Here is a 17,024-nt window from a genome sequence, read left to right on the forward strand (position 1 = left end):
TTTCTCAAACCTCAGGGGGTATCTGTAATTTAGCCAAACCTCGAGGGGTGTATATGTAATTTGCCCTAGAAAAAATAATGAACCTAATAATTTTAAAAGTAATTATTGGGCTGTGATATTTATGTTTATGGAATACACCATGAATATGTTTTAAAAGTCTAAATTATTTTACTATTATTCAACAACTAATAATTTTATAGATATACTTAATATTTATATATATAATTTAAGCTTTAATTGCTGAGATTGGTGGATTTTTTGTTCAAACTTGATTTAAATTTAATTCAAACTTTTAAACTTTTGTTCAAGTCTACACAAAATTAAAAAATATATTATCCAAACTTTAATATTTTTTAAATAAAAAACTCGGGTTATACCTGGGCAAAATGAACCCTTATCGGCCAGTTCCACATGGCTTCGATTGGGAAGAAGGATTGGGTTAGGTTTGGGACTATTTTAGTCACAAAAAAATAAAATAGACTTTTTAGTCCAATAAGATAAAAATATTACATCAAATCTATAATTATTACATTCTTTCTCTCACAAAAAATTAAAAAATTCAAAAAGTCTTTCCCAAACAAAACTTTTTAGCCCCAAGCTAAAATAGTTAAAAAACTAAAAAGTCAAAAAAATCAACCCACCTCCCAAACAAACCCAATCACTTTGTTTGGCTTTAAAGTTACAAGTGAATAATTTTCCTTTATGAAATAAATAACAAAATACAAAAAATAAAAATTTCAAAAATTATTTGTTAAAAAACTCAAAACAAGTGCATAATTTTCCTTTCAACACATGTTAAAGAATTGTTCGGCCTCACGTTTAAATGGAAGGTTGTTCATTCAATACACAACTCTCTCTCTCTCTCTCTCTCTCCAAAACTCTCTCTTTCTCTTCCAACCATATTATAAGCACGAAAACCAGCCAACCCTATTAACAGCCTCCCCGTAGTCCCGTTGGTCCGTAGGTCCATTTCTGGCAAATCAGAATCTGACTCACCCCACCTCTCTCTCTCTCTCTCTCTCTCTCTCTCCTATATATATATATATATACACCCCCTAAATCTCGATCCTCCTACACAAACAATCCAAACACTCCAAAAAGTCTCAAACCATGGTGGTTCCAAACCCATCTTCATCCGCCATTTTACCCTCCTATTCCTACTCATCGCTTCCCGATGCGGCCGATTCCGACGCCGGAGCTCCGGCGAATCGCCGCCGTGTCCTCCTGCTATCTGGGTTGGTGACAATCGTGACCCTGGTGGCTTCTGCCACTTACATTGGTCTCGTTTCGAGGTGGGACTCGGAGCTGCCGGAGGCCATCAAGCACCAGCGTCCTCCGCCGCTTACGCTGCCGCGTGGGGTGGCGGAAGGCGTCTCCACCAAGTCCCATGGCCTCCGTCTGGGGGTCGCATCTTTTCCTTGGACCAATCGCATGCTGACGTGGCAGAGAACATCCTTCCATTTTCAACCTAAAATTAATTGGATGAACGGTATTTACTTACTTTTAATTTCTTTTTAATCAATCTGGTATATTCGCTTATCCACCCAAAAAAATCTAGTAGATACCACATAGGAGAGATTTATTATTTTGTATTTTATAATAAAAATAGTCATATAGACAATATATATGTAATATTATAGAAATTTATGCACAATAAAATAATAATTAGTAAAAAAAATAGTATTAAATAAATTTCATATAAAATTTTTGGTCATAGAGTTAGGAAATGAAAAAATTAGACTACAACCACACATAGAAAAATTTTAGATTATCAAAATAAATTAAAAGACACAAAATAATTTCAGTCATTTTTTAAAATTCTAAATTATACAAAAATATACCTGCCTAACCTCAATAAAATAATAAAACCGTTACATAGCAAGACCTAAAATTAATTGGATAAACGGTATTTACTTGCTTTTAATTTCTTTTTAATCAATCTAGTAGACGCCTATCCACCCAAAAAGTCTAGTAGATGCCACGTAGGAGAGATTTATTTATTTTTTTGTTTTTATGAACGGGAGAGATTTATTATTTTGTATTTATAATTTAACAAAAAAATAATTTGATAAAAAGTTTATTTATTTTACATTGGAGTCTATAGAGGAGGAGGATTTTCTCCCGTTTAAAATTTAAGGAGATTGTTTGGATTAGTAGAATTTATTATGGGTCTCGTTTTAATAATTTAAATTGTTCATTTTGTCAGACATTTCGTGCATTTCATTAATAAAATAAATTAAATCGATCAAATAATTATAATTTGTTCAATTTATTATTTTTGTCATAAAAAAATATATGATTTATTTTTTAAAAACACAATCGTCATTTATTTTTTTAATAAAAATACAAAAAATTAAACAAGTTATAACTATCGGATCGATCTAATTTATTTATGAATAAAATATATAAAATAATTAATAAAATAAATAATTTAAATTATTAAAACAGGACGTGTCTGAGCGCCAATCAGGCCCTTCAATCCTCCTCCATGTAAATAAAGACACGTTACTTAGGAAGATATCTTGTTAGACGCTTTCTATTTGTGTGTTTCTATTCAATCATTAAATGAGACTCCGTAAGAATGAGATTATCCCTTATGACACGTTTCTTTTATCTGTTTCATTCAATAAAAGGCGTTTATAGAATAAAGAATTAGGATTGACCAAAAAAAAAAAAAAAAAGCCTAGAGACCATTCCCAGTTTTGCTATGCTTGTTGTGATTTAATAAATTATAATAAATTCAATGATAAGTAGCAATTTTTTATTTATAGTTTTTGAAGTTTGAGCACACATTGATGCAAGAATTGTTAAGATCAACAATGATAAATTCTTCTAAATTAATGAATTATAATGAGCTCTAATGACAATAAAAAAAAAAAAAAAAAAAAACATACATTATTATCACAGTGAGATTCACACTCCACTAGAGCTATTAAAACTCCTTTATTAGAGTTCCAAAATATTTTTATTGTTAAGATTTAGGTAGTAAGATTATTATGAATAGTTATTGAATTGACAAAATTTTTGAAAAGTGAGTTTTATTAAGAAATGTCGTAAAATCTTTTCCATCTATGTAGTTTTTGTGTTTGATTATTTATGGGTTTTTTTTTTTTCGTAAAATCTTAATGACAGAGTAATTATTCTTGGTATGAGTAATTAACCGAATGTTGAATGCTTATTTTCATTTACTAATATATTTTAGTTTGACTTTTATTTATTTATTTATTTATTTTTTTTCCGATTTCTTGTGCTGTCATTGCTATGGTGGACGAATCGTTTCTTCTGGTGCAGATCCCAACGGTATGCTTTTACATCTCTGCCCCTCTCTCCGCACCCACGTGTACACTTGTCTAATTAGATACAACGAGACTCTTTTTTTTTTTTTTTTTTTTTTTTTGGCCCTCTTTTTAGGATTTAAATTACTATGCAACTGACAAATTTGCATCTAGAGTGACATTTGGTAAGAAAAATGTTAAAATATAGACTTGTTTAATTTGGGAATTGTCTGAGAAAATAGAGAGATTAATTTAGTAATTTAGTGAGATTAATTGTTTGAAAAAAATGTGACATTTAGTAATTTTTTAAATTTTTTAATAAAAATATATACAGAAAAATAGAAAGATTAATTTGATAATTTAAAATGATTTTTTGATTAGAAACTAAAGTTTCCAAAAAGTCTTTAGATATGTGTAGGTAGGGGGGAAAAAAGAAAATAAATTTCAAAGAAAAAATTTACCTTTCATTTTTTATTTACTAATTTTTTTCTTTTCCTTTAATTTTACTAATTCTTATGCAAGTTCAACATTCAAACATTTCAAAAATATATGATCACCGTTGAAACCATCATTGTCATAAATAGTGGTGAAAACAATCAATTAAAAAGTTACAGTAAAATCACATTTTAATTTCTTATATCCACAATTCTTTCCCTTTCAACTTTAGAAGCATAAAAAGTTATCAATGGCGAGAATTTTGGATAGTTATTATTTTTTAATTTGGATTAGTGCAATACATTGGTTGGTCCACGCGATCACTTTCCAAGGAGAGTCTTTTGGACTTTAATAATCATAATTATTATTCATTTAAAAAAGAGCACTAGTTGTACCAAAATTGTGTTGGATTTGTGGATTGACAGCAGCCACGTGGATGTGTCTAACAATTATGTCGATAAACAAAGTCAGATTGAAAGCGATTTGAACTGGACAAAAAGACAGGACATGTATTTACCTACTTATTTAAGAGTAATAATGCTAGGAAATTTAATTTTTTACATTAAATGTCCTTATCCATGACATGGCATTTACAAATGGCTCAAAGCAGGTGAATTTTAAGAATGACGTGGCATTTTTACCATTAATGATCGTTACACCTGTGCTTATTAAATGACATTAATTAGTGAACAAACAACCATAATTTCTTTTACAATTTTTTTAAAAACGATTATTAATTTCAAATCTCAACATAAAATCCAAACATAATACATGATGTTATTTAAACTCATTTTTTTGCAAATTAATATATTAAATAATCAAATTATAGAAATTTTTTTTTGATGAAAATAAGGGATAAATACATATGTGTAGAAGCTGAGTTAAGTCAATTTATAATTGGATTAACAATTTATGAACTGTATGCGAATCATCATATTATTTTTTGTCATCCAATTTGTATAACTTACTTGTTCATTTTCTAAATTTGTATGAGTTGATCTGTACTTATAAATAAACGTCCCTCTCCCCCCCCTAAAATACAATTTACATGTCATCAATGCATTAAAGGATAATCGGGATTGTTCGGGATACAAATTGGGCTAATTTAGTTTATAAAAAGATAAAATAGATTAAAATATCACATATAAATCATAATCATTTAATTTTTTTTTTTCACAATCATCACATCTAAATATAAAAATAAAAAATAAAAAATTTATCTCAAATAAAACTTTTTTAATTAGACTAAAATAATTAAAAACTTATGCTAAAAAAATTTATCCCAAAGAAAGCCTCAAAAAAGACGATAAAAGAAGAAAACTGAAAGCGTAATTCATAACTTGAAGTAGAGGAAAACTTTAAATCAATTTTGTTGTGAATGTTGTATTTGTTTTTTATAGGCTTAGTTTTATTTCTTTTGAGAGAGTAATTTATTTTTTGTTTATTTTTATTCTCCCTATAAAAGATATATATTAAACTTCATTGTATATATATATTTTTAGTTAAAATATAACTTATAAAATTAAAAATAAACAAAAAAAAGCCTTAATTAATGAGAACTTTATGATCCATGTTAAACATGATAGGTCCACTATACTACAAAGGGTGGTACCACTTCTTCTACCAATACAACCCAGAAGGTGCAGTATGGGGTAACATCGTGTGGGGTCATTCGGTATCAACAGACCTGATCCACTGGCGCCACCTTCCCATCGCGATGACCTACGATCAATGGTACGATAGCAACGGTGTCTGGACTGGGTCCGCTACCCTCCTCCCCAACGGTGATCTCGTCATGCTCTACACCGGATCAACCAATCAGACCGTGCAGGTCCAAAATCTAGCATACCCCGCCGACCCATCTGATCCCCTCCTCATCGATTGGGTCAAATACCCCAAAAACCCGGTTCTAGTACCCCCACCCGGAATTGATATCCACGACTTCCGTGACCCGACAACCGCCTGGCTCACATCTGAGGGCAAGTGGCGGATCACAATCGGGTCAAAAATCAACAAAACGGGCATTTCATTGGTTTATGAGACCATGGACTTTAAAAACTTCGAGCTCTTGGAAGGGGTGCTCCATGCGGTTCCGGGTACGGGTATGTGGGAGTGCGTGGACTTCTACCCGGTATCCACGAGTGGGGAAAACGGGTTGGACACGTCAATGAAGGGTTCTGGAGTGAAACATGTGGTGAAAGCTAGCTTTGATGATGATAGGAATGATTACTATTCTCTGGGGACGTATGATGAGGAAACAGCTGTTTGGCATCCGGATGATCCGAAATTGGATGTGGGTCTCGGGTTGAGATATGATTACGGAAAATTCTATGCATCGAAGACATTTTTTGATGTGGAGAAGAAGAGAAGGGTGTTGTGGGGTTGGATTCCGGAGACAGATAGCGAATTGGCCGACATTCAGAAGGGTTGGGCTTCTCTTCAGGTACATTCATATATTTCATACTCAATTTTTACATAAAGACAGTGATATTTATATAATTAAATATTATTTGTATTGGCACTTCGTGTAAAATGATAAATTTCAATGCAACACCCCCATTAAATTTGAATATATATCACACAATTCACTTTCTAGAAAAATATTTTTGTATTCCAAAAATTTCTGTGACGGTATGTAGTTTTTTCTTTCCTTACTACCCTCCTGCCCATAAATATGTCATACTTGTTGACAAAGATGCTAATGATTCAAACAGGCAGTTCCAAGGACAGTAGTGTTTGACAGGAAAACTGGAAGCAATGTACTTCAATGGCCAGTAGTGGAGGTTGAGAAATTAAGAACGAAAAGCTGGCAATTTAGCAATGTGGTTGTCCAACCAGGCTCAGTCTTGCCCCTTGATGTCGGCAAAAAAACCTCTCAGGTTAGTATTAGATCTTCTACTTGCACAGAATCGATTCACAGAATGAGAGAGTTGTGTTTGAATTCTATGATTAGATTTTGTGAGCTCATTTTTCTTGTGGGAATGTAACAATTGGCTTATATTGTCAATTGTGCATTGGCAATGTAACAGTTGGACATCATGGCCGAGTTTGAGCTCGATCAGGAGGCCTTGAACAGGGTGAATGAAACTGATGAGATGTTCAGTTGCAGCACTGCCGGTGGAGCAGCAAACCGGGGTGCTCTTGGACCGTTTGGTTTGTTGGTTCTTGCAGATGAGAGCCTTTCTGAGCAGACTCCCGTTTACTTCTATGTTGCCAAGGGAGCTGAGGGCAAGTTGAAGACTTTCTTCTGTGCTGATGAATCAAGGTTTGTTACTCTTTTCATTGTGCACTTGAAACATACTCAATAGTAATTAATATTTTTTTGTCCTTATTATAATTTTATTGGTTATGAGTATTACCAAATTATATAAGTCCACCCTTATGATTTTTTTTTTTTTGAAAATTATATTACCTGCCCCTTGTTAACATTCATCTTGAAGTTAGAATTTCCATCCATCTCTGAGAACCCCCATTATTTTCATATAATTCTGATTTTTTCTCCAACGCAAAACATTGGCTTAGTACTATTAGAGGTTAGGATGGAGGCAGGTATGAGTCTTTGACCCCTACCCTCCTGCACCCTTGTTTAGAGAGTATTGGACCTTATCCGCCAGACTCTCCTCTCCACTCCCCCATCCTCAGCCCTCCCCACATAATATAATCCAGTCTCCAACCCTACTTGCCCCGTTTGGTTTCATGACTTATATTTTTAGTATTGACTATTAATAATGTGGTTTTGATAATTCTAGACGACAATGATTAAACATTGATTTAAGTGTGCGATCAGAGTCAAGGAAGAAAGAAAAGAGCTGCAATATCCAATAAAACAGAGAATAGAAGAGAAAAAAAATCTTTAAAATCATTTTATAATTATGTAATTTATATGTCAGGTTTTATAGTATGCATAATTGGGTCGGGTTACCCTCCCCAAACTCATTTTATTAGAATCGGGGAGGGTTGGGAACTGCTGGGTCGGGTTTTTTTTGCTATCCCTAATCAGAGGACTGTCTTTGGCATGAACCACAACTTGACTCGCCGATACACCTGTTTTTTGTGTAGGTCTTCAAAGGCAACAGATGTGATGAAACCAATTTATGGAAGCACAGTTCCAGTGCTCAAAGGAGAAAAGTTCAGCATGAGAATATTGGTATGTTAAAAAAATCATTTTGCTTAGTAATAATAATTTGCTGCCTAAAATCCTAAAATTTATCGAAAATAAAATTTGGATTATTAAAATGCGGGTTCATTTTTAATTTAGGTGGATCATTCGATAGTAGAAAGCTTCGCTCAACGCGGGAGGACATGCATAACTTCGCGGATATATCCAACGAAGGCCATCTATGAAGATGCAAAAATTTTCTTGTTCAACAATGCTACCGAGGCCAACATCATAGCCTCCCTCAAGATTTGGCAAATGGACTCTGCATATATTCATTCCTATCCCACTGAACTCATAATGTAAAAAAAAAAAAAAAAAAAACACTTCTAATGCTCAATCATGTCTCTCCATTGCTCTCTACTTCAGATTGTGTACTGTCATTTTATCATCATTTTGTGCAGAAAAAAAGGGAAAAAAAAAAAAAATGTAGAGTAGAGCATGACCATATTCTTCACTCATCTCATCTCCATCTATCAATTGAAGTTCGAGGACCCTTGTGTTGTTCACGTGTAAAATGTTCATGAAGTCCTATGCACATTTTTTTTTTTTAAAACCTGAAAGGTAGCTCGGACAGCAAGTTGCCCATGTTTTTAGCTAGGAGGCCTGAGGTTTGACTCCCCTTCTGTTTGTCCGGTTCATAGGCTTGACCTTTGAACCTCAAGTTTACATGCCTGGATCAATCAAAAAGATCTTCCCTCATCCAAGTTCTCAGTCACAAAAAAAAAATTGCAATTTTTTTTTTTTTTTAAGTCCATGGATTATTCCATTAGCTGCACATATAATCAACAATAACGTATACTTGTGCGGAAAAGCGTAAAGAAAAGTGCTCATTTATTTTTCTGTATAATTTTCTATGCATGTCACAGGTCTTTATAAACTGATCAAAAATTTTCTACCCTGAAAACACTGGCATTGTTTGGCTTAGTTTCAGAATTTATTTTATGAGAAAAAAACTAGTTTGATGAAAAAATTGAAAAAAAAAAAAAAAAAAAAAACTCAGTATTTCAATATATATATATATATATATATATATCTTTTTCTTGGGGCAGAGACAGTTTTTGAAAATTTAAAAATATTTTTTGATTTTTATTTTTGTCAAACTAGTTTCTAATTGTTCAAAAAAATAAAAAAAATAAAAAAAGTTCTGAAAACTTAACCAAATGCCCTCCTGTTCCACTTCAATCGGTCAAAATTATTGAATTGTGTGATAGTCTTAAAATACAAAAATCTCTACAAAGGATCAAATTGTTACGATTGGATTGGAACATGGGATAAAGACAGTTTTGGAACCATCCTCAGACCTAAAAACATGCACGATTTTAAATGTTTCATGGCATGAAGAAATTGTACACATGAGACAATGGTGAATTGAATTTGTTGGTGATCCGTTGTCTACACTTGCTGCAGAGGAACATTGGTTGTCTCCTTCGTGCTCGTTGTAATTATTGTGTGGTTCCATTCACGTTTCACATTAAAGCCACTATCTTCTCTCTTCCGCAACTCGAATAGCTAGGTGAACTTTTTTTTTTTTTCTTTTTTTTTTTTTTAATGTTAATTCCTAAGCAATTCTCTTAAGTTTCATTGTGTTCGGACCATGTTAGACAAGCTATTGGACGGAGTACACGTGGAGAAAGTTAAATGGGTGTGACAAAGCATAAGGCAGCAAGAAGGAGATGTAAACATCGTCGTGGAGTCTAGCTGGCAGATGGATAAGGATGCACGTGTCGTTGTCTTTTGATTTGGAAACGCATGGATTCCTCGGCCAAACAACGATTCTTTCATGGGATAGTGATTTGGAAATCTTTATCACACTCATTCTCTCTCCTAAAGTTTTTGTATCATTTATTTATTATTATTTTTTTTTATAGAATTCTATCTCCCAACGTCGGGGGGCCTTCTGAGTTGGGTATTGCACTTGGCATCCCTATTTTCTTGGGAAGAAGAGTTACTGGAGCTGAAGTTGTTTTGAAAAAATAGGACGAGTGGCTCATGACATTCATATTCTTTTATTTCTAAATTCATGTGCTTAGCTTTTAGTTGGTTTATTTTTATTGATGAGAATTGTACTTATCGATTTTCATTAATAGCAAATAATTTCCATTTATATTGTCATATCACTTCGAATTTGTCCTTTTCATTTCAATTTCTACTTTTGTACTCATTCATATTTATACTGTATTTGATTTATGAATTTGTAAAGAAAAAAGAAAAAAAGTGTATAAAATGTTAATGAAATATAATTATATTTCATTCACATTTCATATAACATTTTTCTTTTATTTTTTAAAAATCCTTCCATAATTAATGAACCAAACATAGTATTAGGAAATTTGTGATTCTCTCCATCAAGACGAGAAAGAACCAAGTAGCTCATTCTCTTAAGCTATACATAAGAGTTTGGTACAAGTCTAATTATCATTGAGATTGCATTTTAGTCTTGACATATCTGCGTAATTACACATTTATCTAAATTGTTTTCCAACACATTGTCACTAAATTTTTCAATGGAAGTTCTACCGTAACTAAGTTTTGTGTAGGTTGGAATCCTAAGTGCATTTCACATTGTATTGAAGAAGTTTTTAATGGGAGAAGTAATTTGGCAGTCAAGTGATGCCTCAAGAGTATTATTATTGGTAAAAAGAGTGGAGTCCACAATTTAGTCTTAGGTGATTAAAAAATAATAAGAGAATATGTCATTTGATGATTGGTATGAATATTGTCACGTATGCCCTAACTACACTAAATAATTTTTCCTTTAATGGAGGCTTTTCAATTAGTGGAATATAAATGTGATTTATGAATTCATGTCAATTAATGCCTTAATGGGCTAAGCTCCTGTGCCCTTTTCTAAGCTTTCATTGGAATTTGGGTTCATTTGTTTTTTTGGGCTAACAAATTACAACCCACGGTACCTACTAACTAGACGGCCCATGTTACTGTTGCAGCTTGGGCCATTCTACCTAGTACCAAATGCTATTAGAAAAGGGTAATTATCAACTAGTTCCATTAAATATATTTAAATACAATTAGTCTTGGTGATTTTTTAAATGAACCAATAGATCCTACAAATTCTTTCATCTTCTTCTCTTCTCTCTTGCTATTCCTCTCTCCACCATTTTTTTTAAGATTCACACTACCATATTCTACCGCCGATGCCATTGTCATCCACTCACCATCACTACCGTCATTTTTAGATGTTGCCACCGTTTACCAACTATTTTTACCATTGTTGATCTATACGACATATTGCCACCATCGCCGATCTACACAACCACCACATCAGCATTGCCTCCTTTGTTTCAGATGGTGAAATTGATACTAAATTACTCTAAATAATGGTGATTCTCTAGATCTCTCTTTTTCTTAGATATGTTGAAAACTAAATTAAGATTAAGATTTAATTTTTAGTGATAAATTTATTAGTCTGTTTCATTATTTGTGTATGTGGAAGAGAATGATGGATTTTTGTGAGCGAACGAGTGAATATGAATAAAGAATAGTGGATATTAATGAATAAATTCACAGCGCTAAATTTATTAATCAGGAGTTATAGATAAATAAGTATAGTCAATAGGATCAACTCATAATTTAAATCCATTAAAATATAAAGTTGAAGATAAAAATATTTTCAACCGATTTGCCAATTCTTAAAGTGGGTTTTATCCAGGAACTTGATACAAGAGATCCACAAATAATAATAACAATAATAATAATACACATTAGGTGGGATACTCTATTTTGTCAAATTTAAAGATTATAATTTGCCACATAAGCTTTAAAAATATGACATTTCCAAATTTGAAGTTGGTTGAAGATGTGCTTTCTTCAAAAAGGTTTCTTGGACAAGGGTAAACCATGATATTCTAAGCAAAAGATCGCAAAGAAATATTATATTTTAATTTATGCAATCTTATACACTCAAATTGCTCTAATCATAGACATTCAAAGATAAAACAAAAATTTTAATGCATGATAAGATTGAGCATATATTATAAACTTATTATAAAAATGAAATTGGCATTAATATTATAGTTTTGGTCGGTTGGAGTAGCCAAATTGTTGCCAAATTTGAGCTTTATGGCTTTGCTTATATCATGATTAGTCACATAAACATTTTGTTTAAAAAATTGTCTGTCATTAATTATGGCTGTGGAGCTAATCGCTGCTGGATTAGCGGATAAGGACTTCTTATTTAATTACTTTTTTAGACGGGCAATAATTTTCTATTCTCATATATATGACTGCACTTTAAATTATTGAATCATATAAATATTAAAACATGTGAATCTTTAAGCATAATCTAATGGTTGAGGGTTGTTTTGGGAAGTTGGTAAAAAGTTGACTTTTGGCTTTTTATCAAGCTTTTTGGTTTTTTTGAAAGTGATTTGGGAAGTTGGTAAAAAGCTGACTTTTTATTTTTTAGTTTAATATTTATTTATGGTGTCAAATCAAATTAAAATGATCGAAATATCCTTACCCAACATAAGAGATTTATTTTTATTTATTTATTTTTTCATAGGCCCTAATTTGTAATTTTAAGGCTACGTTTTTGGCACTTCCCAAAGAGATTTTGTTGAGTTTTTGGCAGCCACCAAAAACGTGACTTTTTACTATGTTCTTAAAATGGCACTGAGAGTGAGTTGAAACCAAAAAAAGAAATGAAAAGAGTGAATTGACACCATTATCCGAGATTAATTTATTTTGGGTGGTTATTTATATACTATGTTAAATTTAAATGACACAAATTTTAACTAAGAATGAGATTGTGATTTGAAAATTTCATAATTCCACAATATAGAATGGATTATCTTATTATCTATTACAGTAAGAATTATATTTCCAAACTAAATAGAAAATCCATTTCTCAATGAGAATCTCATATTTTTTAAGAGATGTTAACTATTTAAGAATAAAAACAAAATTTTAGACTCATAATATTTGAAATCTTATCAACACTACAAGAAATTAGTGATTTAGAGACTAATATTTAGAGACCAATTGAATTTGGTCTCTAAAAGCCATCAATTAGGGACAAAAATAAATTTTAAGAGAAAGCAATATAAACACACCATATTCCTTTATGATATGTATTATCGGGGGGAAAAAAATGTTATACTTACTCTTATTTGATCAGTTGATCTGCGTGTTTGATATGACTAAGAGCTGGAGACCAATTAATTTGGTTGCTAATGTGTGAAGATTGTTGGAGACCAAATATTTTGGTTGTCTCAATAATAGGCAAATAAAATCTTATTCTCTGGCCCTAATTTGTCAAATGCATGCTCTTGATCTAGTTTCTCTTCTCTCTGCCTAAGGCTCCAATGGAGATCTAAGATCTTCAGCTTCAATCAATCTCATCTTCATGATCGATCTTATACTCCAACGCATATCTATCATCTATCCCTCTTCGTTTCCGCACCAGTACCCTTTCTTGCTCAAGCCTCTTTCTGTGTGTGTGTGTGTGTGTCTCTCTCTGTCTCTCTCTAATGTATATATATATATATATGGCAGATATATGTATGTCTATGGCAGATTGGTTTTGAAATTTGTTTTAGTGTATATGTGTTTGGATCTGTGTAACGCTGTAATAACCCTCACCACTGATTATTGACAACCCCACTGATTACTACTAAACTGAGACTGATTATGATAAGTAATTGAATCGACTGAAATACTGAACTGACTGATTGAATGTAATAGTTTAAATGCATGTCTATCTGTTTGACTGTTTAATTATCCGTCCATATTTTATGTTGTAAATTGCGAATTGAAGGCTTTATCGGCGGCCGAATCTGAAATCGATTGATGTTTTACGATCATTAGAATTTATAAGATTTTATGGCATATTTGTCTGAAATGTGACTTGGTATGGTTAAATTAGATCAAATATTGATAAATTGCAAACTTAGACTTAATCGCAACCTTGCCATGCCTAGTGACCCACTAACTAAACATGTTGAGCCTTATTACACTTGACCACAAAACATTTTCTTCAGCCATTCCTTGAGAGCATAGCCGACTAAGAGGAGATAGTGAGAGGAATTGAGTTGTTCTTGAGAGTTTGGCTTAGAGGACTTGAAGAATTGAAGGTTTCTTTGCAATTGAGCTTATATTCTTGAGCTTGAAGATTTAAGGTTGGTGTTTCACCCTCTCATTTGTGTAATTGAGTTGTATCTTGCATAGTCCATGGTTAATGAGTGGTCCAAGTCTAGAATTGGCTTATAATGTTGAATTGTAGCATAAATCATGCATGCATGCTTGTAGCCTAGCATTTTGAGGTTGAATACATGGAATTTGGTACATGCATGTTTATATTTTTGCATTGGACCATGAACTCATCTTGGTTTTGAAGGAATTGGCTCATTTGAGCAAGTAATTGAAGCTTTGAATTGGTTTAAACTCATGCATGTCATGTTTGAGTTATGTTCTTGAGTTTTGGTTTGAAATTGGATTTATTTGAACTATCTTTGGGCTTTGATTTTTACAATTGAGCTTTGAATCATGTTAAACTATAAGTTTTGAAGTGTTTTTCAGGAAATGGGCCCAAAGGAATCGAATTTGATACATTTGAAGTTGAATTTGAGTTTGAGGTTCAAATTTGAGAATTCCAGATTTTGAACTCACGCTCGAGCGAAGTGACTGGTGCTCGAGCGTGAAATTCGTGCTCCCAGTATTTTGCACTGTTTTGATGTCCGCTCGAGCGGGGTAATTGACGCTTGAGCGGGACCTTGTGTTTTACGCTCGAGTAGATGTCGAGCGCCCAATTGAGCGTGATTTTCACCGATACAACACTTTTGATTGTTTTGCAGTACGCTCGAGCGTCTAAGTCTGTGCTCCAGCGGAAACCTTTGTCTGTATGTCCGCTCGAGCAGAGTAATCGACGCTCGAGCTGGAACCCTGTTTTTTGAAAATACTTTTAAAGTGCATCTTTGCATCCTCATTTCATCCTAGGCATTCTTAGGCCTAGTTTAAGGCATCTTAATGAGAATATAGATGTAGAACCACACCGAGTCAAGATAGGGATTAAGTTATTATTTTCCCAACTGTGTAGCTTAGTGTGTGTTCATTCTGCAACTGTGTAGGATTGGCTTTCTGAGGACGCGCTCTAGCTTAACTGTAGCCCAGAACTCTGTGAGTAACAACTGTGTAAAGATATGTTCAAATATGATTATCTTCTGAACAATTGAACTGTACTGTTTTCTGAAATGATACTGTTACTGAATGAATGATGTCCTAATTGTGAACTGTATTGTGGCATCCTTAGTAACTACTGCTACTGTTACTGCTACTGTTATAGAGATCTCTGTTGGTTCCCATGTTGGAACCACTACTGTTTACTGATATGATGGCCATCAACTGACTGTTCGGTCTGATAAGACCTACTGTACTGTTTTGCTACTGGATGTACCACATATGACTGTAATGACTGAATAACTAATATACTGATTGAATTGACTGCTTTCAATACTGTAAGGACATTCATTCTTAACCTCTTTACGCATTATGTTATTCACTGTGCTTTAGCTCACTGCTCATATATATATGTAGGTGTTTAGGCACCGGACCGTTGCTAGAAGCGTCGGGGTAAACTCCAGTTTTGTCAAACCGACCTATGTGCCTCATTGTGAGGTTCCGAGCCCGTTCAAGCTATGGCTTAGTGGTGTTTTAATTTCCTCCGTTTGTCTCTGTATCTACTTTGTATTATTGTATAGACCGGTAACACTGTACTGTACTGTCTTAATAGGGATTAAGTCTCTGACCTGGATGATTGTAAATGTTGTACAAATTGTTTCGCACTGATTGTATATATGTATGAAGAGTCTTTTTGCATACAGACTGTCACAGCTCATTGGACATTGTTTATTTACTGTTTTGGCTTCTGCCATGCCCTTGTACTCTGTATTATTGTCTGACTGTTAAGAAGACCTTCGGTAATCTCGGATTACTGGCCGGTTACGGTACTAAACCCATAAGGGTGGGTTTGGGTCGTGACAAAGGCCCCTAAAATAATTACAAGAATCCAACTCCAAACACCTATACAAAGTGATATTGATACAATAAGAAGCTTTCATTAATCAGAATTAATATACAAAAGATAACAATTACAAAGATAAGTGAAAGCTACATAGTTAATTGCATGTCTTACTGGCTTATATCTTTCCAAGTCACTGCTTGGCAGTGGATATACCGATTTGCCAAAACCGACCGAACCGAACCGATCCACCGCATTTTGGACGGATGCGTGATGATGAGCGGACGGTTGCGGATTGATTTTCTCCAATCCGCCAATCTGGCGGACGAATGGCGGATTTGAGATTCTTTTGGCCGCAACCGAAACGCCGAACCGCCAAACCGCGAGCACCCCTAGTAATTTATAAGATTTTGTATTTTTAGTTTGTTTAAATATTCTGCTTGTGTTTTCAATTAAAAAAGAGTTTAAATATCTTGTTGAAAAAAAGTTTTCAACTTGAATATCTTTTTTGAATTGAAAAAAATAAACGTATTATTTATCTATATTTTTTTATTTTTAAATCTATCTCTAAAAATAATAAATAGAAAATATGATATATGCTGGTTGGTTTTTGTTTTCAAAAACAAATATAGATGTAACAATACAAAGACATAAAATCTCTATTACTTCACGGTTTTCAAAGCCACTCAAGTTGAGCCTGCTCAAGTGCAGAAAGATCTGCTCAAGCGTAGAATACACTCTCCCAGTAGTTTTGCAGACCTGTAAAATACTGAGAGTTCACAAAGCTTGCTCGAGCGCAAGAAGTACCGCTCAAGCAAAGGAGCAGAATTCTGGGCAACAAGAGTTTGGAAAACAAGCAACCAACTTGTTCCAAACGTAACCACAACAATCCTAAAGCCAAATTTAAGGAGATACAAGGGAAGCAAGAAATAAACAACAACATGGAACCAAGAAACCCGAGTCCAGGATAAAAAAGGGTCGGGTTAAAACTGGAATCGCTATAATTTGTAGACTAGAATAGAAGATGAATCGGTGCAGGAAGATTAGCGGGGTCTCGATTTTTGCATTTGACTCCATCTTCTTCCGTAAACCTCGCTAAATCGGCCTCTAGAATACCTCCGTAAACGTAAACCTCACTGAATCGGCCTCTTGAATCCCTCCATAAACGACCAATTCAGAATTC

At 33.4% G+C, this 17,024-nt stretch overlaps 1 protein-coding gene across 2 annotated transcripts; it reads left to right on the plus strand.

Moving 5' to 3' along the window:
• Nucleotides 1-802: 802 nt before the first annotated feature.
• Nucleotides 803-9,981, plus strand: LOC114324104 (acid beta-fructofuranosidase). 2 transcript variants are annotated; one of them, XM_082895987.1, is made up of 9 exons: nucleotides 832-1,489; nucleotides 3,292-3,300; nucleotides 5,297-6,153; nucleotides 6,425-6,589; nucleotides 6,740-6,975; nucleotides 7,770-7,857; nucleotides 7,969-8,168; nucleotides 9,277-9,382; nucleotides 9,471-9,981. In XM_082895987.1, the coding sequence occupies exons 1-8, from the start codon at nucleotides 1,111-1,113 to the stop codon at nucleotides 9,380-9,382; spliced, it is 2,040 nt and encodes a 679-aa protein (XP_082752113.1). In that variant the 5' UTR covers nucleotides 832-1,110; the 3' UTR covers nucleotides 9,471-9,981. The 2 variants fall into 2 exon arrangements, with proteins under 2 accessions (XP_082752114.1, XP_082752113.1); XM_082895988.1 differs by lacking the exon at nucleotides 3,292-3,300 and having other exon boundaries at nucleotides 803-1,489.
• The last annotated feature ends 7,043 nt before the right edge of the window (nucleotides 9,982-17,024 follow it).

The sequence above is a fragment of the Camellia sinensis genome, chromosome 11 (genome assembly GCF_055761805.1).
Source record: "Camellia sinensis isolate YWXY chromosome 11, ASM5576180v1, whole genome shotgun sequence".
Classification (NCBI taxonomy): Eukaryota; Viridiplantae; Streptophyta; class Magnoliopsida; order Ericales; family Theaceae; genus Camellia; species Camellia sinensis.

Coding starts and splice junctions, on each gene's coding strand:
- LOC114324104 (XM_082895987.1), top strand. CDS start 1,111: ATGGTGGTTCCAAACCCATCTTCATCCGCCATTTTACCCTCCTATTCC. Junction 6,590..6,739: donor TCGGCAAAAAAACCTCTCAG/GTTAGTATTAGA, acceptor GCAATGTAACAG/TTGGACATCATGGCCGAGTT. Junction 8,169..9,276: donor TATCCCACTGAACTCATAAT/GTAAAAAAAAAA, acceptor CACTTGCTGCAG/AGGAACATTGGTTGTCTCCT.